The sequence below is a fragment of the Sprattus sprattus genome (assembly GCF_963457725.1).
Source record: "Sprattus sprattus genome assembly, chromosome: 18".
NCBI classification, from domain to species: domain Eukaryota; kingdom Metazoa; phylum Chordata; class Actinopteri; order Clupeiformes; family Clupeidae; genus Sprattus; species Sprattus sprattus.
Window position 1 is genome coordinate 1,946,756 of NC_137916.1, and position 12,613 is coordinate 1,959,368.

The 12,613-nt window shown below is 44.5% G+C and overlaps 1 protein-coding gene across 1 annotated transcript in view; it reads right to left on the minus strand.

Annotated features, from left to right (window-relative positions):
* Positions 1-12,613, minus strand: part of LOC308379824 (ATP-binding cassette sub-family C member 12-like) — a gene marked incomplete at both ends in the record, with an annotated part of 79,980 nt that overhangs the window by 47,559 nt on the left and 19,808 nt on the right. Inside the window, 9 exon segments of the mRNA XM_080857087.1 lie at positions 475-599; positions 866-937; positions 4,548-4,742; positions 4,939-5,046; positions 6,177-6,325; positions 8,846-8,993; positions 9,433-9,606; positions 9,761-9,997; positions 11,709-11,856. Coding sequence (XP_080713213.1) covers positions 475-599; positions 866-937; positions 4,548-4,742; positions 4,939-5,046; positions 6,177-6,325; positions 8,846-8,993; positions 9,433-9,606; positions 9,761-9,997; positions 11,709-11,856 — 1,356 coding nt within the window.

Below are 12,613 nucleotides of genomic sequence, written 5' to 3' on the forward strand. Positions count from 1 at the left end.
CTTAACTGAAAATGTGTTATACGAGTTGAAAAAAGTATTTCTGTGCGCTGTCTCTGTCTTCTTTCTTCGCCTTGCTCTTATAACTGCTGCCATATCAACGTTTTCAGACTCAATGGAAATGCGCTTCCTGGTTAAGACGTGCTTTTATGAGGCGGAGAATTAGCCCGCAAATCAGAGACGTGCGCTCGCCAGGCAGTTTAGTAAATACCACGCAATACATCATTAGGCGCACTCCTCCCATTAAATTGCGCTTCACGCCCACGTTACCACCCACGTTCTCGTGCCATCCCACCTGTTGGCAGGTACACACCCTCAAAGCGTTAATATGCGCCTCTACTCAAATGCGCCCCCTTAGTAAATACCGTTTTATGTTTACGACCGCTATTTTACGCCTGAAATGGGCGCAATCCTGTTAGTAAATCAGGCCCTGAGTGTGTGTGTATGTGTGTGTGTGTGGGTGTGTGAGTGTTATACCTGCGCTGGTTGAAAGGTTCTCCCATGAGGATGTTGTCCCTCACAGATCCGTGGAAGATCCAGGCCTGCTGGGAAACGAAGGCAAGTGTCCCATCTGCCATCACTGACCCGCTCTGCAGATGCATCTGAGGACACACACACACACACACACATATACACACACACAGACAGGCACACACACACACACACACACACATAGACATGCACACGCAAACACAACCACATACACACAGAGGCAATTATGACTATTTTATGACCAAAGCTACAAAATAGATGATCTAAACACCATAGCTAGTTATGACAGTGCTGATGCTGGATATGAGTGATGCATGTATTGCAATGTATATTGTGTGTATTAGATATGTACTGTATGTATGTGATATATGTTTACCTGCTCCAGGATGCTGGATATCAGCGATGTTTTTCCACTTCCCACATTTCCACACACACCTAGCAGGTTTCCCTGGAAGACAAGAGATCTCAGGAATTGGTTTGTGGCCAAGCAGCAGATTTACATAGTTACCCATTGTGTTCAACCTGTTCTTCATCATAGACACCCATTGTGTTCAACCTGTTCTTCATCATAGACACCCATTGGGTTCAACCTGTTCTTCATCATAGACACCCATTGGGTTCAACCTGTTCTTCATCATAGACACCCATTGGGTTCAACCTGTTCTTCATCATAGACACCCATCCGGTTCAACCTGTTCTTCATCATAGACACCCATTGGGTTCAACCTGTTCTTCATCATAGACACCCATTGTGTTCAACCTGTTCTTCATCATAAACACCCATTGGGTTCAACCTGTTCTTCATCATAGACACCCATTGGGTCCAACCTGTTCTTCATCATAAACAGCCATTGGGTTCAACCTGTTCTTCATCATAGACACCCATTGGGTCCAACCTGTTCTTCATCATAGACACCCATTGGGTCCAACCTGTTCTTCATCATAAACAGCCATTGGGTTCAACCTGTTCTTCATCATAGACACCCATTGTGTTCAACCTGTTCTTCATCATAGACACCCATTGGGTCCAACCTGTTCTTCATCATAGACACCCATTGGGTTCAACCTGTTCTTCATCATAGACACCCATTGGGTTCAACCTGTTCTTCATCATAGACACCCATTGGGTTCAACCTGTTCTTCATCATAGACACCCATTGGGTTCAACCTGTTCTTCATCATAGACACCCATTGGGTTCAACCTGTTCTTCATCATAGACACCCATTGGGTCCAACCTGTTCTTCATCATAGACACCCATTGGGTTCAACCTGTTCTTCATCATAGACACCCATTGGGTTCAACCTGTTCTTCATCATAGACACCCATTGGGTTCAACCTGTTCTTCATCATAGACACCCATTGGGTTCAACCTGTTCTTCATCATAGACACCCATTGGGTCCAACCTGTTCTTCATCATAGACACCCATTGGGTTCAACCTGTTCTTCATCATAGACACCCATTGGGTTCAACCTGTTCTTCATCATAGACACCCATTGGGTTCAACCTGTTCTTCATCATAGACACCCATTGTGTTCAACCTGTTCTTCATCATAGACACCCATTGGGTTCAACCTGTTCTTCATCATAGACACCCATTGGGTTCAACCTGTTCTTCATCATAGACACCCATTGGGTTCAACCTGTTCTTCATCATAGACACCCATTGTGTTCAACCTGTTCTTCATCATAGACACCCATTGGGTTCAACCTGTTCTTCATCATAAACACCCATTGGGTTCAACCTGTTCTTCATCATAGACACCCATTGGGTTCAACCTGTTCTTCATCATAGACACCCATTGTGTTCAACCTGTTCTTCATCATAGACACCCATTGGGTTCAACCTGTTCTTCATCATAAACACCCATTGGGTTCAACCTGTTCTTCATCATAGACACCCATTGGGTTCAACCTGTTCTTCATCATAGACACCCATTGGGTTCAACCTGTTCTTCATCATAGACACCCATTGTGTTCAACCTGTTCTTCATCATAGACACCCATTGGGTTCAACCTGTTCTTCATCATAGACACTCATTGGGTTCAACCTGTTCTTCATCATAGACACCCATTGGGTTCAACCTGTTCTTCATCATAGACACCCATTGGGTTCAACCTGTTCTTCATCATAGACACCCATTGGGTTCAACCTGTTCTTCATCATAGACACCCATTGGGTTCAACCTGTTCTTCATCATAGACACCCATTGGGTTCAACCTGTTCTTCATCATAGACACCCATTGGGTCCAACCTGTTCTTCATCATAGACACCCATTGGGTTCAACCTGTTCTTCATCATAGACACCCATTGGGTTCAACCTGTTCTTCATCATAGACACCCATTGGGTTCAACCTGTTCTTCATCATAGACACCCATTGGGTTCAACCTGTTCTTCATCATAGACACCCATTGGGTTCAACCTGTTCTTCATCATAGACACCCATTGTGTTCAACCTGTTCTTCATCATAGACACCCATTGGGTTCAACCTGTTCTTCATCATAGACACCCATTGGGTTCAACCTGTTCTTCATCATAGACACCCATTGGGTTCAACCTGTTCTTCATCATAGTTACCCATTGGGTCCAACCTGTTCTTCATCATAGACACCCATTGGGTCCAACCTGTTCTTCATCATAGACACCCATTGGGTCCAACCTGTTCTTCATCATAGACACCCATTGGGTTCAACCTGTTCTTCATCATAGTTACCCATTGGGTCCAACCTGTTCTTCATCATAGACACCCATTGGGTTCAACCTGTTCTTCATCATAGACACCCATTGGGTTCAACCTGTTCTTCATCATAGACACCCATTGGGTTCAACCTGTTCTTCATCATAGACACCCATTGTGTTCAACCTGTTCTTCATCATAGACACCCATTGGGTTCAACCTGTTCTTCATCATAGACACCCATTGGGTTCAACCTGTTCTTCATCATAGACACCCATTGGGTTCAACCTGTTCTTCATCATAGTTACCCATTGGGTCCAACCTGTTCTTCATCATAGACACCCATTGGGTCCAACCTGTTCTTCATCATAGACACCCATTGGGTTCAACCTGTTCTTCATCATAGACACCCATTGGGTCCAACCTGTTCTTCATCATAGACAGCCTTGTGTTTCTACCTTTTAGTGTCATCCTCATCTCCCTTATCTGCCACTGGAGTCTATGGCACTAAGTTCTGAACTGTGTGTCAGATGCCGCCAGTGGGTGTTGGCCTTAACTGCGGACAGCTCCATGATTCTTCTCACCATGTTACATGTCTGCACCTTAAACGCTCTGGCACCCCCAACAGGTCAAAGTTGAAGGTGCATCTACGTGCATAACCTTTCAACTGTCATTTTCAAAAGTGAGGAACAGTTGAATTCCTTGGATGAAGCCAAGCTCAACTCATCCTGTGACATCAATTCCAATTTAGAGGATTTTTATGAGAAAATATATCACAGGCCACAATTATTTTCCAATATTCACCAAAATTGTCAAAACAAACAAACATTAACAAAAAATTATGTGGTTGCCAAATTGTCTTCACAGGCCACAAATGATATCCTTTATTTACCAAACTTGGCTCAGGTTATCTTCAGATCAAGCCTCACAAAAGTTATCATATGAATTTTGGATTTTTGATATGTAACACTATATTAACCATACCAACGAGCCTGGCTCTTTGGCGTTGCGGTCAGAGTACATGTTTGGCACCCTGTAGACCCGGGTTCAAGTCTGGGTTGGGTGGCTGCGCTCTCCCTTGGCTACCACTGGTGTCAGATGTGGGATGGCTTGCTTGAGGTCATTGGAGGCGTGCCCGTAAAACGGTTTTAGGGACCCCCAGATAGGTTGACCCCTGTGTGAGGGACCCCATAGATGGGTGAAGCAGTTGTGTGTGGGGTGCTCTGGATGGGAGAAGTACGGTTGTTGGTTGCCTGTGTGTGTGAAGCGCAAGGGTGCGCTTCCCAGAGGTGAGGGCAGTTTGATGATGTGCTCTGACTGCCATACCAACGAGCCTGGCTCACACACACAGACATACACTAAATAAACAAACACACCTTGGGCAGGCTGAAGCTGAGGTTTCTGAGAGCGATTTTGTTCTCGGTGGTGTGTGTGTTCTCCGGGGTGTGTGTGTTCTCGGGCGAGCTGTCAGGTGACCCCCAGGAGAAGGAGGCGTTCTCCATCACTAGAGCCACATCCAGCCCTTTCCTCTGAGTCAGATAGGACTCAGGGTTCTGCAGCAACAGCAGCTTCTGAGGAGTGCACACCCACACACACACACACACACACACACACACACACACACACAATACTCACATTATACACACAAATCATATTCACATTACACACACACATCACACACACGCGTTATATACACCATACACACGCACTTCATACACACATTACACACACGCGTCATATTCACATTACACACAGACACACACAGACCTTGAGTCGTGCCAGAGACACAATGGCCTCAGCCAGAGCTTTGACAGATGAGGGCAGCAACCCCAGAGAGAAACGCATGGAGTTAAAGATGGCGATGATGGTGAACGCCTGCAAAGGAGACGGAGGGAGAGGATGGGAGAGAGTACAAAAAGAGGAGATTTGGGAGGGGGGACCAGGAGAAGTGGGAGAAGAAGTTAAAAAATATTTTCCACAAACACACACAGAGAGAAGAGGAGAGGAGAGAGAGAAGACAGGAGAGGTGAGGGGAGAAGAAAGGAGAGGAGCAGAGAAAAGGAAGGATAGAAGAGAAGAAGGGAGGAGAGGAGAGAGGAGAAGAAAAGAGAGGAGGGGAGAGAGGAGGAGAGAGAAATGGCGGTGAGAGGAGAGGAGGAGGGGAGCACACAGAGAGGGAGACTGACTGAAAGGTGAAAATTCGCCCTAGTTACCTCAGGACTCCTGAGTTACATATAAGTATATTTAGACAAACAACAACAACAATTGCAATCGGGTTCACTCCTAGCACAAGGCTGAAAGTGAAGCCCTGATAAACACATCGCACAAGGTTTATATAGACAGAAGTTTAGCGTTCAGCAGGGATAACCACGTAGTGGATCTCTGACGTCCGAGGCGTGCATATATTGCAAGGATGGCAGCTTTGCACATGGTCGGAAGAAGCTTATCACCTCTGGTCTAAACATGCTCTTGTACAAATGCCAACTAAGTGGCACCTAATAATCTAAGTTAAACACAGAAAAGCCATGTTCCTGCTTACATAAGTACATGATTCATATAAGGTAATTAATAATACAAGGTACTTGATTATTATATTCTTAAAGAAGCCTTATGCAACAATTGTACTTCAGGATTAGGGTTAAGATAAGCAGTTTTACCTTAAAATAACAGCTTGAAAAAAATTGGGGAGCTACAATGACTTAAAATATGGAGAATCCCCACCGTGCCATTCCCATACCAGGGTCCATAGGCATATTACTGCTAAATGTAGGATTGGCTGAAGCCGCCCGGCTAGCTTCTTTGCCATCTTGTTTTGTCTTGTGTTGCACTTGCTTGATGTTTGACTGTGTTAGGACAGTTGTTGACTAACTAGTTTGTCATAATGTCAAAGTCAGCACATTTCAAGAGATTTCGTTAGTTTTAGCCACTAGCATATCGTAAGCGATAGCAATTGATCCGCAATGCTAAGTCATTTACAGTGTTTGGAAATTATCTCCATCACTGACCGTGGAGGAGTCCAGGGGGAGTCCGAGGAGTGTGTGTATGACAAAGGTCAGGATGGTGGCCAGGGTGGGGATGACGGCGGTGTTGGCGGTGTTCATGCTTTGGATATAACCAGCCTTCTGGAGCACCCTCTTCTCGTTCTTACGGATGTCTACGGACACACACACACACACACACACACACACACACACACTCTGGTTTTCCCCAACTTTCTGGAGCTGCCTCATCTCTTCCTTATGGATGTTTACGGACACACACACACAATAATGCACACACACACAGTAACACATATAATAACACACACACACGCACAGTAACACACACACCCACAGTAACACACGCACATAAACACAGCAGGGACTGAAACAGGTTTCTCTTATTGAAGCTAATTCCATTCCAATTAACACATTTTACACATTTTTCCAGACTGACTCCCTTGAATTTGCTTCCTATTTATGGAAACAATGGGCCTCATTCTCGAACGCAGTTGAAAATAATTTAAGAAGGAATTTCTTCTGAACTCCACTTTCGGTGGATTTAGGAAAACATTTGGCATTCATGAAAGTTTTTTCATCTGGGATTTGTTTTGAACTTCAGAAGACTTTCAGATCGCAAAATAGCAGTCCTAAATCGGCTTAAAAAACGTAAATCTGCTTAAAAAACCACAAGATGATTTACTTGCACATACAGCAGTTGCATTCCTGCACTTCTTTTTTCACCTCGTTTTTCTATTTCTTATGTAAAGTGGTATTTATAGTTACACTGAGGGCCTGATTTACTAACATTGCGACCGCAGCTTAATCTTACGCACAGTGTTTTTCCGCATTTTCCTCTGTATTTATCAAACCAGATCCGCGCTGGGCAATCTGTGCTCACTCCGCCCTTTAGGTCCTGATTTACTAACATTGCGACCGCAGCTTAATCTGCGCCTTTGCCAGGGCGCACATTAACGCACAGCGTTTTTCCCTATTTTCGTGGTATTTATCAAACCAGATCCGCGCTGGGCAATCATTATTTAGCGCACCGCTAAAAGACGTGAGAAATTGCTGTTTCGGTAAATGTGTTCGTGGATTGGGAATGTTTGGATGTGGGTGCAATCAATGGCTCCAATTACGTTCGGAGAGTTTTCAATTAAAAAAAAAGTCCTGTTTGATGTCTCTAATTTCAGCTATGGCAGTGGGGAAATGTATTGACCAGTGCACCGTAGCAATGCGTCGAGTACCTGGGTGAATATTTGGCTGAGTGAAGGCTGAGATATACCAACTGCTGATGCTATAACTGTTTGAAATTATCCAGATGCCAATATTTGCAATGTTGTCCGGAGTTTAACAACTGATGGAATGGAATGTGATCGCCGGTTGGAGGGTTCGATGTCGTCTCTGATCTGGTTCAGTCGTTGAAGTATTGCGTGGCTGGTTAACCTGTACCGTCTAATGATTTGTGGTTCGCTTAACTGAAAAAGTGTTATACGAGTTGAAACAAATATTTCTGTGCGCTGTCTCTGTCTATGTCCTCGCCTTGCTCTTATAACTGCTGCAATATCAACATTTTCAGACTCAATGGAAATGCGCTTCCTGGTTAAGACGTGCTTTTATGAGGCGGATAATTATCCCACAAATTAGAGACGCGCGCTCGCCAGGCAGTTTTAGTAAATACCACGCATCATTACAATACCATACATCATTAGGCGCACTTAACTTCTGTCCTCCGATATATTTGTGCCTAAGGCACATGTTCCTTATAACCTCTCATCTCGTTGTGGTACACACCCACAAAGCGTAAAAATGAGCTTCTACTCAAATGCGCCTCCTTTGTAAATACCGTTTTATGTTTACGACCGCTATTTTACGCCTGAAATGGGCGTAATCCTGTTAGTAAATCAGGCCCTGAGTCTCTATTGCTCGTAGCATGACTTTTCTCTCCCTTGTACGTCGCTTTGGACAAAAGCGCCTGCTAAATGACTAAATGTAAATGTACATGAACACTGCAAATGTAAGTGAATAAATAAATAACTATAACTAAATAACTAAACTCAATCGCATTGATACAGCTATAGTGGAATAGAATGGACACATCAACATCATACAACAGTACCTCCACCTCTGCACGGGTGAAGTTAGATCTGCGTTTACTCAACAGGCTCGCTTTCCGCTTTGACATGATTGTTTACAAGTTGCTTTCGTGTAGAGTCCGACTGCACACGTCACTACGGTTGCGTGCCCTTATAAGGAGCTGGCAGGGCGTGTATGTATGCAAACTTAGGAGCACGAGAAAACTCTTCCGGGGGAGCACAGCTCAGAACACTTCTGCTCCGTAGGAACACATTTTCAAGTGTTCATGAATTTGGCGGAGTTCTTTTTCTTACGTTGTTTTTCCGAACATTTCAGAAGAACTTCTGTGGTGTGATATGGTTCATGTGAGAGGATATCTATGTGATATGGTTACTGTGATGTGATATGGTTCCTGTGATGTTTAAACGGCCCGGCTCGGCTCTACAGCAATGGTTCCTGTAGTAGATATATAATTCCTGTGGTGTGATTTGGTTCCTGTTATGTGATTTGGTTCCTGTGATGTTTAAATGGCACGGCTCGGCTCTACAGCAATGGTTACTGTAGTAGATATATAATTCCTGTGGTGTGATATGGTTCCTGTGAGTGGTCCTTTTCCGTACCTGTGATCTTCTTCTCAAAGGACTCCTCCCAGGCGTACATCTTGATAAGTCTGATGCAGGTGAGCACCTCGTTCATGGTGCGAACTCGGCTATCCGTTATCACCACAGCCTGCCTCCGAAACATGCCTATCACCCTGGCAATGGCAAACTACAGCCCAACACAGCACATCATCAACAGGTCAGCTTTCTACACACACACACACTCACACATACATAACACATCCTCACAATGAAGACATGACTAACAGTTCATCATTCTGCACACACATACACAAACACACACACACACACACACACACACACACACACACACACACTCTCATGCACACACACACAGACACAAAAACAAACACACAGACACAGACACACACACAAACAAACATACAAACACACACACACATTCAACACAGATATAAAAATGTATTTGTCTTATCATGCTAACATGAACCCCTCTAATGAGAAGACATTATGACTGTTGTTGTAGCTGCTGCTGATAGTGTTATTGTTGACTGTGTGTGTTTGCGTGTGTGTGTGTGTGTGTGTGTGTGTGTGTGTGTGTGTATGTGTGTGTGTGTGTGTGTGTTTACCTGTACGGTGATGAAGATCAGGTAGATGAAGACTCCGATGAGGGCGGTGTACCCGAGGATGTAGCAAGCATAGAAGATGCAGAGTAGCAGCAGCAGTGGCACGCAGAACAGAAAGGAACCGAACACCACCGCCTCAAACATCCGGTAACCATCCGCCGTCAACACATTAATGATCTACAGGACAACACACAACAGCTCATCAGGTGTGTGTGAGTGTGCGTGCGTGCGTGCGTGTGTGTGTGTGTGTGTGTGTGTGTGTGTGTGTATGTGTGTCTGTGTGTGTGTGTGTGTGTGTGTGTGTGTGTGTGTCTGTGCGTGTGTGTCTCACCTGTCCCACAGACACACTGGTGATGACGCGCATGTCGATGACCTTCCTGAAGGCGAGCATGGAGAAGGCTCCTTTGACACGCGTGGCGGTACGAAGGTTGATGGCATAGAGGAGCGACATCAGAAAGGCTTTACAGAACTCTGAGCTGAAGAGAGCGAAGCACATCCCCAGACCGTAGCCCAGAGAGAACCGTCCTGGAAACTCCACGTAGTTCAGGATCTCATGCACCAGCACAGCCTGGGGGAGGGGAGAGCGCACGTGAGGTGTTACTACGGCAACATCAGAGACAAAGACAGAACCCTTCAAAGATCATGTGAAGGTGTCACTACCTGATGGTAGTCCTCTACCGGATGGTAGTCGCGCACAATGCCCATGCTCAAACACAAACAGTTAACGGCAGAGGGCTCAACATCAACATATAAGGATTGTTTTAGCGCACAATGTGGGTTTATTCAACGTTATATTGAATACTGTTGTAAACGGTTTAAAGCATAAGCCTCAACGTCAACATATGGAGGCTGTCTTCACGCATAATGTGGGTATATCTAATGTAATATTTAATTATGTTGTAAATGGTTTACAGCAGGGCTCTTCAATAGGCGGCCCGCGGGCCGGATCCGGCCCTTGTGATGCTTTGGACTGGCCCCCAGAGTGAGCTCCAGTAGCCTCATTCAGTTTGTGACTATTGCTAATTGTACACTCTCATGTGCAGTGGGTGGCGGTATGCACCCATATAGGTAGTGGTATATTTTTTCCCTACTCTGATATGGCCAGAAAACCTTTGCTTGTAAGTATTTTCTTAAACAGTTGATCAGTTATTACTTAGAAACATTACTTCTTGTGGAAACCACTTGTAATGAACCGTAGCTTGTTCGAATTGTTTACTTTGAAGAATATGCTAAACGCTAGCGCGGTCTCCCCTATAAGTTAGCATTAAGCTAACGTCATTTCTATCACAGTTAAAAATGCAATGCTAAGTGATTGTTTTTATAAACTCATGTTACGAGATGAGATTACCAAGATTACTCTGTATGTCTGCTCAGTTTAACAGTGCTTCTTAAGTAAAGGTTTGAAAAGAACTTCAAGCTTCAGACTTTCTCTTGGGAAAACTGTTATCTATCTGCCAAGCCAATTTAGCAGGCATGCCACAAACAGAGAAGCACGGGCAGAATAGTAAAAAATGAATTGGTGCACTTGGAAGTTGTTTGCCAGTTAAATGAATGAAATTGTAAAGAACTGATACAGTTCACCAGAACTGAGTGAAATTTGAAACACTTTTCCTTGATATAATACCATGCACTTTTAAGTTGTTGCAATTCTATTCAGTTCCATGCAATGCACTTTTTTGCGGGAGATACATTTGATTTAGCCTGTCACTCAAATCAGTTTAATCTTAAATATTGAGGATAATGACCAGTAAAGTTGTGTTGGTACATCTATTTACAATGAAGTGCATGTTTTTGTTAGTTAATTGCATTTCTTCAATTGTCTGTTTGGTTATTGCTCACCTGGTTTGATTTTTTAATCCTTGGGCCTATGTGCCTCTAGCACTTACAAAAAAGAATATATTGACTCCTTCAGTATGTTGCTGTAATTTCTTAATAAGTTACCTTGATTACTCATATTCTCCGGCCCCTGACTTTGCCTCAGTTTCAAGAACCGGCCCCAGCTCCAAATTAATTGAAGAGCCCTGGTTTACAGCATAAGGCTAAATGTCAACATATTGGAGTTGTCTTCACACATTATGTGGGTATATTTAATTTTGCAGTCGAAAGTTTCGCAAAGTGATGCATGCGCGATGTCCGCGACTAACATCGGGTAGCGATTGATCGGGTAGTGCGCATGCATGACTACCCTCCGGTAGAGGACTACCATCCGGTAGTGACAGAAGGTCCTGCTGATCACTAGAATGGGACGGTCTGTCTCTGTGAGGGTGTAAGAGACGCACCGGTCCCACGAACAGCGCCCCCGTCAGGAGGATGGAGGCAAAGACACTGAGGATGAGGCGGATCCTCTGGAATCTCATCACCACCTTCACCAGAGACGCCTTCTCCAGTCCCACACGAGACACCTCCTCCTGCCACAACTGCTCCAGCCTGGGAACACAACACACACACACACACACACACACACACATACACACACACACACACACACACACACACACATACATACACACACACACACACACACACACACACACACACACACACACACACACATACATACACACACACACACACACACACACACACACACACACATACACACACACATACATACATACACACACACAAACACATGCACAAACGTACACACACACATGCACAAACGTACACACACACATGCAAAAACGTACCTTAAGTCGCAATATTAGTGAAAGACAAACTAGACTGGTGGAGCCGCCCCATACACATACACCCACCCACACACACACACACGCACACATAAACACATACACACACACACACACACATACTAGAGCCGTCCCATGACACAGATCCGCTCCTTGGCCCATGATATACCTTTACACCAAATGACATGGAAACCCAGCCAGTAGTATAGGGCATAATCCTGTGTGTGTGGGACCTCCAGAATAACTGATAGGGATCAGGTATGTTAGTTAGTAGGGATCAGGTGTGTTAGTAGGGATCAGGTGTGTTAGTTAGTAGGGATCAGGTGTGTTAGTTAGTAGGGATCAGGTGTGTTAGTGGGGATCAGGTGTGTTAGTTAGTAGGGATCAGGTGTGTTAGTTAGTAGGGATCAGGTGTGTTAGTTAGTAGGGATCAGGTGTGTTAGTTAGTAGGGATCAGGTGTGTTAGTTAGTAGGGATCAGGTATGATAGTTAGAAGG